A 12,526-nucleotide genomic window follows, 5' to 3' on the forward strand; every position below is an offset into this window, starting at 1 on the left:
TAGAGGATTCCCTGGGGTGTCCCATGGTATTTCCATGGCCAATAGTAAAAGATTAATGGACGACCACAGCAACTCAAGACCACCAAAGCCTGAGTCAGATAAAATACCCCAACCATGAGGTGCTGGTCCTCAGACAAAGAGAATATGGGATAGCTAGTGGAAAAAAGAGAAATTATAAGTATCAACAATGGCCTTGGGATCAACAACAGACATGAGGACTCTGGCAGCTATGCGGATTTTCTTCCTCGCTTGTTATGTGTGTGTTTACATTGTATACAAGGAATGCTAGTGATGGATAAATTAACATTTTAATATGTAGATTACAGTATACTGAGGAGTGCCTGTGCCCTCCAGAAGTAGAATCCGATATCATCCAGAGTGATGTTACTGATGAGGCTTTGTGAGTCTCATTTTGGAGAGAAGGTGCAAGCAGACCAGTCAACCTCATCGGGATTAGGCATGATGTCATTGTTCTTAAGTGGAGTTTAATTATGTGGAGAGTCTGTGTAGATGTTTGAGTAGCCTAAGGGGTGGACAGTGCCAGATGGTGACTCTATTATGTCCCATGCTTGTCCTATCAGGGCCCTGGCTATTTTTTTCTTTTCATCACAAAAAAAAAAAAAAAAAATGGGCAAATTCTTATACATTTTTGCAAAATCAATAAACTATGCTTTATGTTCTATAAGTTATATCCCTGGTTTAATGTTCTTCAGACATTTTAACTCATTTTCCCCTCTGGGAATGTGACCTGGGTATACCCCGGTCTGTGTCCAAGTTAACACAAGCAGATGGTTGTGAACATGCTCTGTAAACTGAGAAGCCCTGTGTCCAAGTGAGGTGGGTTTATGCCAAGGTCAGGACATTGCAAAGTCCACGCAGAAAGCCATCTCCACAACCAGCAACTTGAGACCCCGGACTTTATTCTTGCTTGCTCTTGCGAACAGCTGAATCTGAACCTCGAGTCTCTGCCTCTCTGCCCCAAACTTTGGAAAGGAGAGATGGATGGACAACACAGGTCTAGAAATGAAAAGCAACTGCTCCTCCTGAATGCTTTATTGGGGGCTTTCGGTGGTTTCTAAGCATGAGCGGCAGTGACACCCAGACCTTCTCCCAACATGCAAAAGGCACAGGAAAGTGAGACACGACCAGGGAGGGCAGCAGGGATGCAGAGACACCACACTCCCCTGCTCCATGTGGCATGGTGGGGCACAGGGGAAGCCCCACGTGTGATGGGGAAGGTGGGCAGTAAAGTAGGTGGCTTTGGCAGAGGCAGAGGGAAGGACCTGAGTCCATCCACCTCCAGACCCACCCCTGCACGCAGGCCAGGACTGACCTTCTGAGAGAAGGTCAACATGGCTTTCGCTGCAAGTCCACCTCCCATGGTGGGAAGTCAACCCCCAGTGGGAAGAGGTGATGGGTAGGTGCTCTTCCAGGGACTTCTGGTAAAGCAAACACATTGGCCAAATCAGGAGGGGACGAGAGGGCGTGCTCATGGTGTCGGTCCCAGGCATGGCCTGGTGGTTGGGTGCCACTGTCTTGGCTTGTGCCAGTGCTGTCTCAGTCCACGTGCAGGAGAAGAGTGGAGCCCCTTGGGGTCTTCAGGAGCCTCCCCAGGGTCCGCGGTCTCCAGCCCCAGCCCCAGCCGGAGGCACCACTTGGAAGAGTCAAGTGTTGATGTTGGCTTTGTCCTGTGGAAGAGTTCCCTGGGCAAGAGGGAAGGGGAGGCGAGGGGATCAGGCCCTCTGAGCCCCCAGCACCTCCCAGAATCTGGGCCCTGGTGGATCAAACAGCCTGGGACTCACCTCAGATCCTAACCAGTCCCCACAGTTCCATCTTGAGACCTTGAATCAAAAGAAAAGGCATTCGTGTTTTGTGTTCTCTCTCTCTTTCACACTCACGCTCACTCTTTCTCTCCTTTAGTAGAGCCGTGGCCTCAACTCACGGCATTGGCAACGTCTACTTCTAAACTATGGAATGTTTTCACATTGACGATAGAATTACTCCAAACGGGGTGGGGAGTGGCTGTCCAAGTGTTCATGAGACAGTGCGTTACTGAGAGCTTGCTGGGAATCACACAGTACAGAGACACCGACAGGCGCTGAGCCCGGGCCTGGCTCTAGATGTATTTTTTCTTGAGGTACCAGTAGGCAAAGTAGCCCATCCCCCCCAGGGAACCCATGAGGAAGGACGCCCCAAAGAAAGATGGGGGTTTCCGCTTGACCAGCCGGAACGCGTTGGGGATGACGGCCGACAGCAGGGTGGTGTGGATGTCTCCGAGGACTTTCCGGAAGGCCAAGCGCCTCTGGACCCTCTCAAAGAAGGACTGCAGGTTGGGCCGGCTCCCATCTTCCCAGTATTTCTTGGACAGTCCCAGGAACTTGAGACGGTGCAGGGTGGCTCCCAGGAGGACATCGGCGAGGGTGAAGGCACAGCCACAGAGCCACAGCTCACATTTCTGCCCTGGGGGGAAGGGAGAGGAGATGGGGGTGGACAGGTCAGCTTCGTCCCATCAAGCTGATGGGACTTCTCTCCCTTGGACTCCTCCAGTCTCTGCCTGCCCGCCACAGCACTGCCCCGAGGTCACTCACTTCCATACAGCTTTAATGATGTTTGCCTTATGCTTATACTACCTCTATTACTATTTTTTCTTTGAACCAACTGACTTTTTAAGTGCAAATATATGTATTTAAACTCTGGCCTCCTATGTCTTACTTCCCATTTTACAGCTCCACTTGGATGTCCACTATGCATTTCAAGCTCGGTTTGTCCAAAATAGAATTCCTGATAGTCACTTCCAAACCCACCACAGTCTTCCCCATGTCAGCAGCCACATGCCTACCCTGTCAGTTGCTCAGGCCACAGCCCCATGCCACATCGAGTCCTCTTTCTTTCATTCCTCATGTACAGTATGTCAACAATTCCCATCGGCTTCTCTTCAAAATACATCCAGAGTGTGATGTTACCTCCATTGTTACCATCCTAGTCCAAACAAACATTCTCTCCTACCTGGGTTATCATCATGTCCTCTTACAAGGTCTTCTTGATTCTGCCCTGGACTTCCTAGAGTGTGTTCTCAACATAGCAGCTGGAGGGACTGAAAATGGGCATGGCTGGCCTGGGGGACCCAGTGGATAAGTGGATGATTCATGAGAAGTCAAGATTAGAGAAGTGGATGCAGATAAACTAGTGAAAAGGCTTAAAAACCAGGCAAAGGAATTTGGACATTAACATGGTCAGTGGGGAGAATGGCGGGGGTTTTGAACAAAGGTGATGTAGGAGACCCGAGGAGCTGCCTGTCCACCTCCGGGCCTTTGCCCCTGCTGTGTCTCATGCCTGGAGATTCCCCTCTGCCTCCTCTCTGCCTCCACTTCCTGTGAGGTCTGCTGTCCTAGGAAGCTTGCTTCTGCATCTTTGAGCAGGTGTCCCTTTCAGCTCAGAAATTTCCTGAATCTGATGCCCTCCACCATCAAAGCCTGATCCCTTCCATCCCTTTCACTCTGCATCTTCTTGTTCATTCATTTATTCATTAATCCAACACATGTTTATGTATGTGCTGGACATGAAGACCTGACCTGACATGACACAGGACAAGACAGTGTCTTGAGGGGTTGATGGTTTCATGGAACGAGGAGGTAAAGTGTAATGAAGGCCCTAATAATCTGAAGTTTGTTCTTGAACAACATAACCTTCAAGATGCCCATTGGATAGCCAAAGGGAGATGATGAGTCAGCAGTTAGAGGTACATGTACCTAGTTCAGGTGTACATAATCAGCATGGAGGTGGGGGGACATCAGCGAGAAAGTGAGTGCAGACGGATCTGAGAATAGGACCAAGGACTGAGCTTGGGAGTTTTAAGATTTAGATATTGGGCAGCAAGGAGAAACCAGCAGAGGAGCATAAAAAGGAGCACCTGGGAGGTGGGAGATGAACCAGGAGACTGTGTTATCCTGGAAGTCAAGGTTAGGAAGTGTCCCAAGGAGAAGGGAGTGCCCGACTGTGTTCAAACGCCGCAGAGAGGTCAAGTAGGAGGCTGAGAACTGTGGTGGCATTTGGTGACTGGTGACCATGACAAGAGTAGATGCTGATGCTGAAAGCCTGGTTGGAAGGAGTTCAAGAGAGAAATGGAGGAGAGGAACTGGAGACGGTGAGCGAAGATCACTCTTTCAGGGAATTTCGCTGTAATGGGAATATGCCATTATGCCAATATGAGAGACAGGTCCAGAGTGTCTTTGCAAGTTGGGAGAGGAAACTCAGGATGTTGATGGGAATGATCTAGCAGAGAGGGGATGACACTACAAAAGACAGTGGAGGGAATTACTGACGTGAGTCCTTGAACGGGATGGCTAGTATTCACGGGGAAGAGGTACTAGTCGAAGGACAGTTCACTCTTGGGAATACGAGGGAGTGTGCGGTACTACGTTTCATCAAATCTAAGTTGCTGTCAAACGTAAGACATCCACCCTGGAGAGAACAATGGTGCTAATTAAACTTTGTGAGAAACACTGCAATTTCAGAGATGCTGAGATGTGACATAACAGAGGTGCACCTTCGAGCTGCTAAAACGTGGTTTGTGTATGGGCACTGATGCTGGTCAGGGAGAGGTTGTGGGGTCAGAGATCTGAGGGTCTCCTTCTAAAGCTTCCATTTTTTCAGTGATATAGAAACAGTCAGTGAGGGGAGGGGTGGAGGCAGTGGTTAGAAGGTTGAGGAGGAAGAAGAAAGTATTATTAAGTAGTCACCTGGGGAGGGGGACAGGGGTGGCCCAGGGCAGCCGGAGAGCCATCTAAGGCTAGTGGTCTTGAATCCAAAGTGAGACCAGCCTGCATGCACGTGTATTTCTCTAGCCACACTTGGGTTCACAGGTGCCGGTGCTGACTGGGTCAAGAGTCGGGTGTAACCATGTTTGAGGTTTTGCAAAGTATGATAAAGCAAGAGAAGGGCATGGAAGCCGATGGTGCAGGCCAAGGAGTGCTCTTGCTGGTGGGAGCTTACTGCTAGGTCCGGAGCAGGGTGAGATCAGGATGGGGGCGAGGGGCAGTGAAAGGAGGCAGGACCAAGGGCCTGTAGACCCCAGTGACAGACTGGAGGAGACAGACAGGTTTGAGAACAGGACCAAGGACTGAGCGCTGGGGCACTCCAAGGTTCTCCAGTGAACGAGGAGAAGCCAGCAAAGGCACATGAGAAGGAACAGCCTGTGAGGTGGGAGATGAACCAGAGCACGTGTTGTAATTTCCTTAATCCTCATGACAACCCTATCAAGTAGGGATTATTATCCCCACTTTACACATGAGGCAACTGAGGCACAGAGAGGATAAGTAACTTGGTCAAAGCCACACAGCTAGTACACGGCAGAGCAGAGCCTGGATTTGAACCCAGGCCATCTGGTTGCAGAGTCTGTGCTTACAACCACTACACAACACTGCTTCTTTCCGTGTGCGGATGAAAAAGCGCGTATGCATGTATCTCCACATACACTCGGGCCCCTGGGTGGCTCAGTCGGTTAAGCATCCGACTCTTGGTTTCAGCTCAGGTCATGATCGTATGCTTTGTGAGACTGAGTCCCGAGTTGGGCTCTGTGCCGACGGTGCACAGCCTGCTTGGGATTCTCTCCCTCTCTGCCCCTCCCCTACTCACACTCACTCTCTCTCTCTCTCCCTCAAAATAAATAAACTCTAAAAAGAGAAACAAAGAGGTGTATTCTTTGTTGGGTCTGTGTGCAGATCTATGTGTCTGCTGGCCTATGTGTTTGCCTGCTCAGGTCCCCGCGGCTGATTGTGTGTACACACGTGGATATCCGCACACCTGGGCATCTGTGTCCATGTGGTGTGGAATCCCCACGTGTATACGTGAAGTGTCTGCCCGCATCCACTTGGCTGTTGGCCTGCAGACAGATGCTCACGAGCATGTATGTGCACGTCGCTATCTAAGTGTGGCCATGCCTGTGTTTACGTCTGTGGGCAAATTCTGATAGCCATGACCACCACGTATGTAGACATCTGGTATGTCACCAGAGGGCCGGACCCATTCGGTTTCCCCTCCCCTCCAGCTATGCGTTCCCTTCGGAAAGCCCCCAGCCCTGGACAAACTCTGTCTTGTGCCTTCTCCGAGTCTGCCAGCTGAGTGTGCTGGAGACAGTGACACTGACCGGCTATGCCTCAGATTCATAACCACAAAGCCCAAGACAGCACTCAGCCATGCCTGGGCCTCTGATAGTTCTGGAGTAGGCTGGCTTCCCCACGCCCTGCAAAGACAACCACACTCCTCTCCTCACACTCTGTCCCCAGTCCTCACTCAGCTGATGATGCCACCGCGTGCTTCGTTCAGAAAACAGGAGCCTTCATGGGGCGCCTGGGTGGCTCTGTCGGTTAAGCTTCCGACTTCGGCTCAGGTCATGATCTCATGGTCCGTGAGTTCGAGCCCCGCGTCGGGCTCTGTGCTGACAGCTCAGAGCCTGGAGCCTGTTTCAGATTCTGTGTCTCCCTCTCTCTCTGCCCCTCCCCTGTTTATGCTCTGTCTCTCTCTGTCTCAAAAATAAATAAACGCTAAAAAGAAATAAAAAAAAAAAAAGAAAAGAAAAGAAAACAGGGGCCTTCAGGGGTGCCTGGGTGGGTCAGTCAGTTAAGCGTCCAACTTCAGCTCAGGTCATGACCTCACAGTTCATGAGTTCGAGCCCCGTGTTGTGCTCACTGCTATCAGCTCAGAGCCTGGAGCCTGCTTCGAATTCTGTGTTTCCCTCTCTCTCTGCCCCTCCCCTGCTCACACTCTGTCTGTCTCTCTCTCAAAAATAAATAAACATTAAAAAAATTAAAAGAAAATCGGAACCTTCAGCCAGAAAAGCCCTCACTCCAACCAGGAAACCTACAAAGCCAATCACCTACATGCATACTACCTTGGGCCACCTCGCGGTGGAGGGCGCCAGCCACCTCCTCTCGTGGCCAGGTCCTCTGTGGCTCTCTGCCCACCACCCCCCGTCCGAGGCCACACATCTTCCCTTTGCCTTCCAGACCTGCTCTCCTCCCTTCTCCGCACAGCTCTGCGCCACAGGAGAATGACTTGATGGAAAAACCGGTGGGGCTCCACACCCTCTGGCTCCAGCCACTGGGGAGCAGAGGCAGGAGATGGGAGGGTGGGCGAGAGTGAGGTCAGAGTCTTGCTTCCCTCAGTGTCCTCTCTGTGCATCGCCACGGACTGGGTGTGTCCACAGACTGAAGGTCACAGCTCCTGCCAGGGGGTTCCCCTCTCCACACAGCCTCTCTATCCAGGTTCCTGAAGCTGCTCCCACACCTCACGACCTCACGACCTCAGGCCCAGGGCACTGCATTTGTCCCTGTGCTCTCCCTGCATCCTGCCCACATATTTGTAAATAGTCCTCTGATTAAGTGCTTTTCACCTTTACCTGATTCGAGGTGCCCTGTTTCCTATGGGGCCCCTGCCTTGAAGCAGGTCCCTAGCGTCCCCTCCTGGACTGGGTGCCATCCATCCTGCAGCACTGATTTCTCCCTCCCACTGGGTTACTTCTACCACCTTGAAAATATGCTCTTGGATGTCCCATCTTAAAATTTTTTTAATGTTTATTTTTGACAGAGAGAGAGAGAGAGAGAGAGCATGAGCTGGGGAGGGGCAGAGAGAGAGGGAGACACAGAATCCGAAGCAGGCTCCAGGCTCTGAGCTGTCAGCACAGAGCCCGACGAGGGGCTCGAACTCACAGACCGCGAGATCATGACCCGAGCCAAAGTCGGACGCTCAACCAACTGAGCCACTCAGGCGCCCCTTGGATCACCTATCTTAAAAAAGTTTCCTCTCTTCACCCCGCATCCTTCTTCAGGTACCATCCCATCTCTCTACTCCCACAGCTAAACGTCGCAAAAGAGGTGTCTTCATTCTTCACCTCGTGTTTACTCTTTAGCCTTCAGCCCCCACATTCCAACCAAACTGCCCTTGGCAAGGTCACAGCCAACAGCCATGAGACAAAATTCATGGCTTGACACTGTTCTTTCCTTAAAGCACAATCCTTTCTGGGTTCCATTCACACAAGGGTCCTACATCACTGGCTCCTCTCTCTGTCGGCTTTGCTGGCTCCTCTGCCTCTACCCTCTCCTCGATGTGGGGGGATCTCAGGGCAGGTGTGGTAGTTTTAAAAATATGCTCACAAAGGGCACCTGGGTGGCTGGGTCGGTTGGGCATCCAACTCTTGATTTCAGCTTGGGACATGGTCTCACGGTTCGCGGGTTTAAGCCCCTGGTCTGGAGCCTGCTTGGGATTCTCTCTGTCCCTCCCCTGCTTGCGTGCAAATGCTCACTCTCAAAAATAAGCATGTGAACTTTAAAAAAAGTATACGCTCACGAACTACTCAATACTTCTCCAATGGAACCCAATTTCCCTCCCCTTGAATATGGACTGTATTTTGTGACTTGCTTCTAGTGAATAGAATGTGACACAAGTGACAGTGACTTCCAACAGTAGGTCATAAAAGGCATTGTGGCTGCTTCTCTCTCTACGTTCACCCGTTCAGGGGAAAGCGATCAGCCATGTTGTAAGGAATCTCAAGCAGCCCCACTGAAGCTTAGGTAATGAGGAACTGAGGCCTCCTGCCAATGGCCAGCGGGGAACTGAGACCTCTAGTGAAGAACCATGTGAACGAGGGGCGCCTGGTCTGACTTGGGCTCAGGTTCTGATCTCACAGTTCATGAGTTCGAGCCCCACATTGGGCTAGCTGCTGTCAGTGTGGAGTCTGCTTTGGATCCTCTGTCCCCCTTCTCTCTGCCCCTCCCCTCGCTCTCGCTCGCTCTCTCTCTCTAAAGTAAATAAACATTAAAAAAAAAAAAGAACCACGTGACTGAGCCATCTGGGAAGTGGAGTCTCCAGCTCAAATGACTGCAGCCCCAGCCAAGCTTGAGCGCAACCTGCATCATGCAACCATAAATTAGAACCAGCATCTACCCTGCTCCAGAATTCCTGAGCCACAGAAAATGTGTGATGTAAAACATGTGGGTTTTGTTCCTGTTTCAGCCCCTAATTCAGGGGAAATTTGCTGGGCAGCAAAAGGACACATCAGCCCTTGACTCCTCTGTTTTGTCTCTCTCCACTGTCTCCCTGGATGAATTGCCCAGTTCTATGGCTTTAAATACCACATATATGCCGGAGTCTCACCAATCTCTCTTCAGATTCCGGCCTCTCCATTACAAGGCAGACTAGAATACTAATGGCTATGTGACACCCCCTCTTGGATGTCTGAAAGGCATCTTGAACTCACTGTGCCTCAAATTGAACACTCAGCCTCCTTTGCCCATATCAGGAAATGGCACCACTCAGTAGCTCAGACCAAAACCCAGTAGTCATCCTTTTCCTTACTCTTCCCACCTCACTCGACCATTCACCAAGTTCCAGTTCATTCTGTCTCCAACATGCCTCTCAAGTCCATCCACGCCTCCCAATCACCCCTGCCACTTCCTCAGTCCAGGCCAACATCATCCCTCCTGGGCTGCTGTGACAACCTTCCATCAGTCTCCCTTGAAATCCATTCTCACAGCAACCAGAGTGCCCTTAAAGTCAGAACACCTCACCATTGGTGGATTGCAACAATTGCCACCAATTTCCCCCATCCTGCATGCATGTGGCTTTGCTGCTTCTGCGAACAAGAGGCAGAGTCTTCACCCCTTTAATCAAGACTTGCTCTAGCCAACGGGGTTCTAGTAAATTCCACACAAACAGAAGCTGGAAAAGGGTTTATGTGCTGAGCCTTTGCTCCCTCGCTGCTCAGAAATGGCTTTGACCACCACCATACGAATGAGCCTGGGTTAGCCTCTGGGCGATGAGCAACATGTAGCCCACTTACTCCCATTGGCCCTGCCAACAGCGAGCCAGCCACCAGACATGCTAGGGAGGTCACTGACTGCCAGCTGGCCACAAATACCTGAGTGATACCACCACCAGCATGTGGGACAGAGACAAGCGATCCCAGCTGAGCCCAGCCCAAACTGCCAAAGCACAAATCATGAACAAATAAAAGGTTCTTTTAAGTCACTCAGATTTAGAGTTTATTCGTTATGCAGCAAAAGCTAACTGATACAATCCCTTTCTCAAAACCCTCCAAGGATTCCCCATTGGATGGATTTGTATATAGTATAAAATCTAAATTCTAAATATGAATAAAATATAAGTATGGGTACATTCTAAATTCTAAATACAGGTCCATTATCCTGCATCTCTCTGGCTCTCTCCAACCTCACTCATGCCACTCTCCCTATTACTCAGCACACAGTAGCCAAGTACTAGAGAGCTCCCAGCTATCCGCCCCCCCCCCCCCGCAATGGTATCCCCTCAGTGTGGGACACACCTGTCCTGGTTCTTCACAAGGCTGGCCCCTCCATATCCTTCAAATCTTATTTGAAATGTCACCTCTTCAGAGAAGCTTTATCAGATTTTCCCTGCTCTTTTCATTATCCATCCTAACACTTACCACTGTGTACAATTCTGTTTTTACTGATGGGATTATTTGATTAATGTCTTTCTTCTCCATACGACTGTAAACTCCATGGGAGCAAGAACAATGTCTTGTTTTTTCTTGCATTTTTATCCCCAGGACATGGCACACAGGAGGTGTCCAAGAAATATTACAATAAATGAATGAAAGAATGGTAATGGTAATTATTTTTGAAACTGCTATTTCTAGAACATTTTACTTTTAGTCAGGTAATGTGGAGAGTGACCAATACTCATTATCTTTATGAACCCTCACAACCTCCCTCTAAGTTGGATTCTATTATTACCCACATTTTGTAGAAGAGCTCAGAGAAGTGAAGTGAATTCCATAAGGTCATAGAACTAGGAGACAGCTGATCAAGAACCCACATCAGTGTCATCTGGTTCCATGCTAGGGGTCTTAGCTGTGACATTATAATACCTCCCAACCCTGGGCTCTGCCTCACGAGGGGACAAGTGGAGGGCATGAGTGATCCCCCCAGGGAAGTTTGGGGATGCCCCAGTGGGTGAGTGAGTGAGAGACCATGTGGGCCCAGCTACTTCCTGGACCTTTGCTACCTCCCCCAGCCATGGAGGGACACAGGACTATCCAACATCCCCATCTGGAACAGCCCCAGTCATCTTGCCATGAAGCAGTGCAATGTTGCCTCCTCTTGGAAGAGCTCATGACGAACACAGAGACTGAGGTCAGGAGGCTTCCAATCTAGGGATCACCTGAGCATCCAAAGCTGTTCTCTAGGACTATCAACCCTGCTCTCCATCTAGGTCACACTCTGTGTCTCCCTTGATCATATCAGCAGCTAATATTTGTGGACATTTCCATACTGTGTGTCAGGCCAGGTGTTTATTCCCTTTCACGTACTTTCTCATTGAGCCGCACAACAGCCCTGTGAATAGGCTTTCATTTTATCACAGAAGAAGTGGCAGAGCTCAAGCTTAAAAACTCAGACTCTGGGAGCCAGGGTTTAAATCTAGGCTCCCCCATTTCTATCTGTGTGACCTTGGGAAGGTTACTGAACCTCTCTGTGCCTTAGTTTCTTCATCGTAGTTACTCATATTATCTCCTAAAGTTGCTATGGGGATTAAACTATGTGAAACAGAATAGTACTCGACACACAGTAAGTGTTGTTAAAGATGAAAGCAGTATGGGTTGAACGGTGTCCTTCCAAAATTCATATGTTGAAGCTCTAATCCACAGTATCTCAGAATGTGACTATATTTGGAGAAAGGGCCTTTAAAGAGGTAAGTTAAAATGAGGCCATCAGGGTGGGCCCTAACCAATCTGAGGTGTCCTTGTAAGAAGAGGACATTTTGCCACACAGACACCAGGGGTGTGTACACAGAAGAAAGCCTCTGTAAGCCCAAGAGAGGCCTCAGAAGAATCAAACCTGCCCGCCCCTTGAACTCAGACTTCCAGACTCCACAACTGTGAGAAAATAGATCTCTGTGGTTTAACTCATCCAGTCTATGGGATTTTGTTATGGCAGCCAAGCAAATTAACCCATGAATATATAAGATGTGCCTGAGAATTAAGGTCGACCAATGAGAGAATGGCAGAGCTAGAACTCTGTCTGACCCCAAAGGCAGTCTTAGAAACGCCATGCCTTCTGGCCTCTGAGCACTCTTCTGTAAGGGCTCCCTTAAGCACCTTCCCTGACAGGAAGGAGAAAGTCCCTTCTTGAGATGTGTATATTAGTTTCATTACTAAGCCTTGCCATGCTTTTTTCTACAGAGGATTTAGGGCCCTGACTTTAGAACTCATGGCAATGTCCCTATTCAGGACTCTAGGTATCTATGTGTACCTTGTGCTTGCCTCAGTTACGAGATGCTGGAAGAGCACTGGACCTGTCAAGAGGGAACATGTTCTTGCCCTAACCATGCCATTTATGAGCGGTGTGATGTTGAGCGCGTCCACGTGTCTCTCTGAGCCTCATTTTTCTCAAATGGAGAATGTGCATGCCTTTAGCTGTTATATGTTTAAACTAGCATGTTCCAGGCAACTTGCAAAGTGCATTTACTTTTTATAAGAGTCCAACAAGATGGC

The 12,526-nt window shown here is 49.6% G+C and overlaps 1 protein-coding gene across 5 annotated transcripts in view; it reads right to left on the reverse strand.

The window, feature by feature from the left end:
• Positions 1-1,038: 1,038 nt before the first annotated feature.
• Positions 1,039-12,526, reverse strand: part of GDAP1L1 (ganglioside induced differentiation associated protein 1 like 1) — a 50,900-nt gene continuing 39,412 nt past the window's right edge. For 4 of the 5 annotated variants that reach the window (XM_019458423.2, XM_019458422.2, XM_019458424.2 and 1 more), the window contains one exon: positions 1,039-2,460. In XM_019458423.2, the coding sequence (XP_019313968.1) occupies positions 2,117-2,460 (344 nt within the window). In that variant the 3' untranslated portion in view covers positions 1,039-2,116. The remainder of the gene's footprint in view (positions 2,461-12,526) is intronic. The other variant, XR_002082454.2, reaches the window with a different exon arrangement.

This window comes from Panthera pardus, unplaced genomic scaffold, assembly GCF_024362965.1.
Source record: "Panthera pardus isolate Hobbes unplaced genomic scaffold, ASM2436296v1 HiC_scaffold_25, whole genome shotgun sequence".
Taxonomy (NCBI): Eukaryota; Metazoa; Chordata; class Mammalia; order Carnivora; family Felidae; genus Panthera; species Panthera pardus.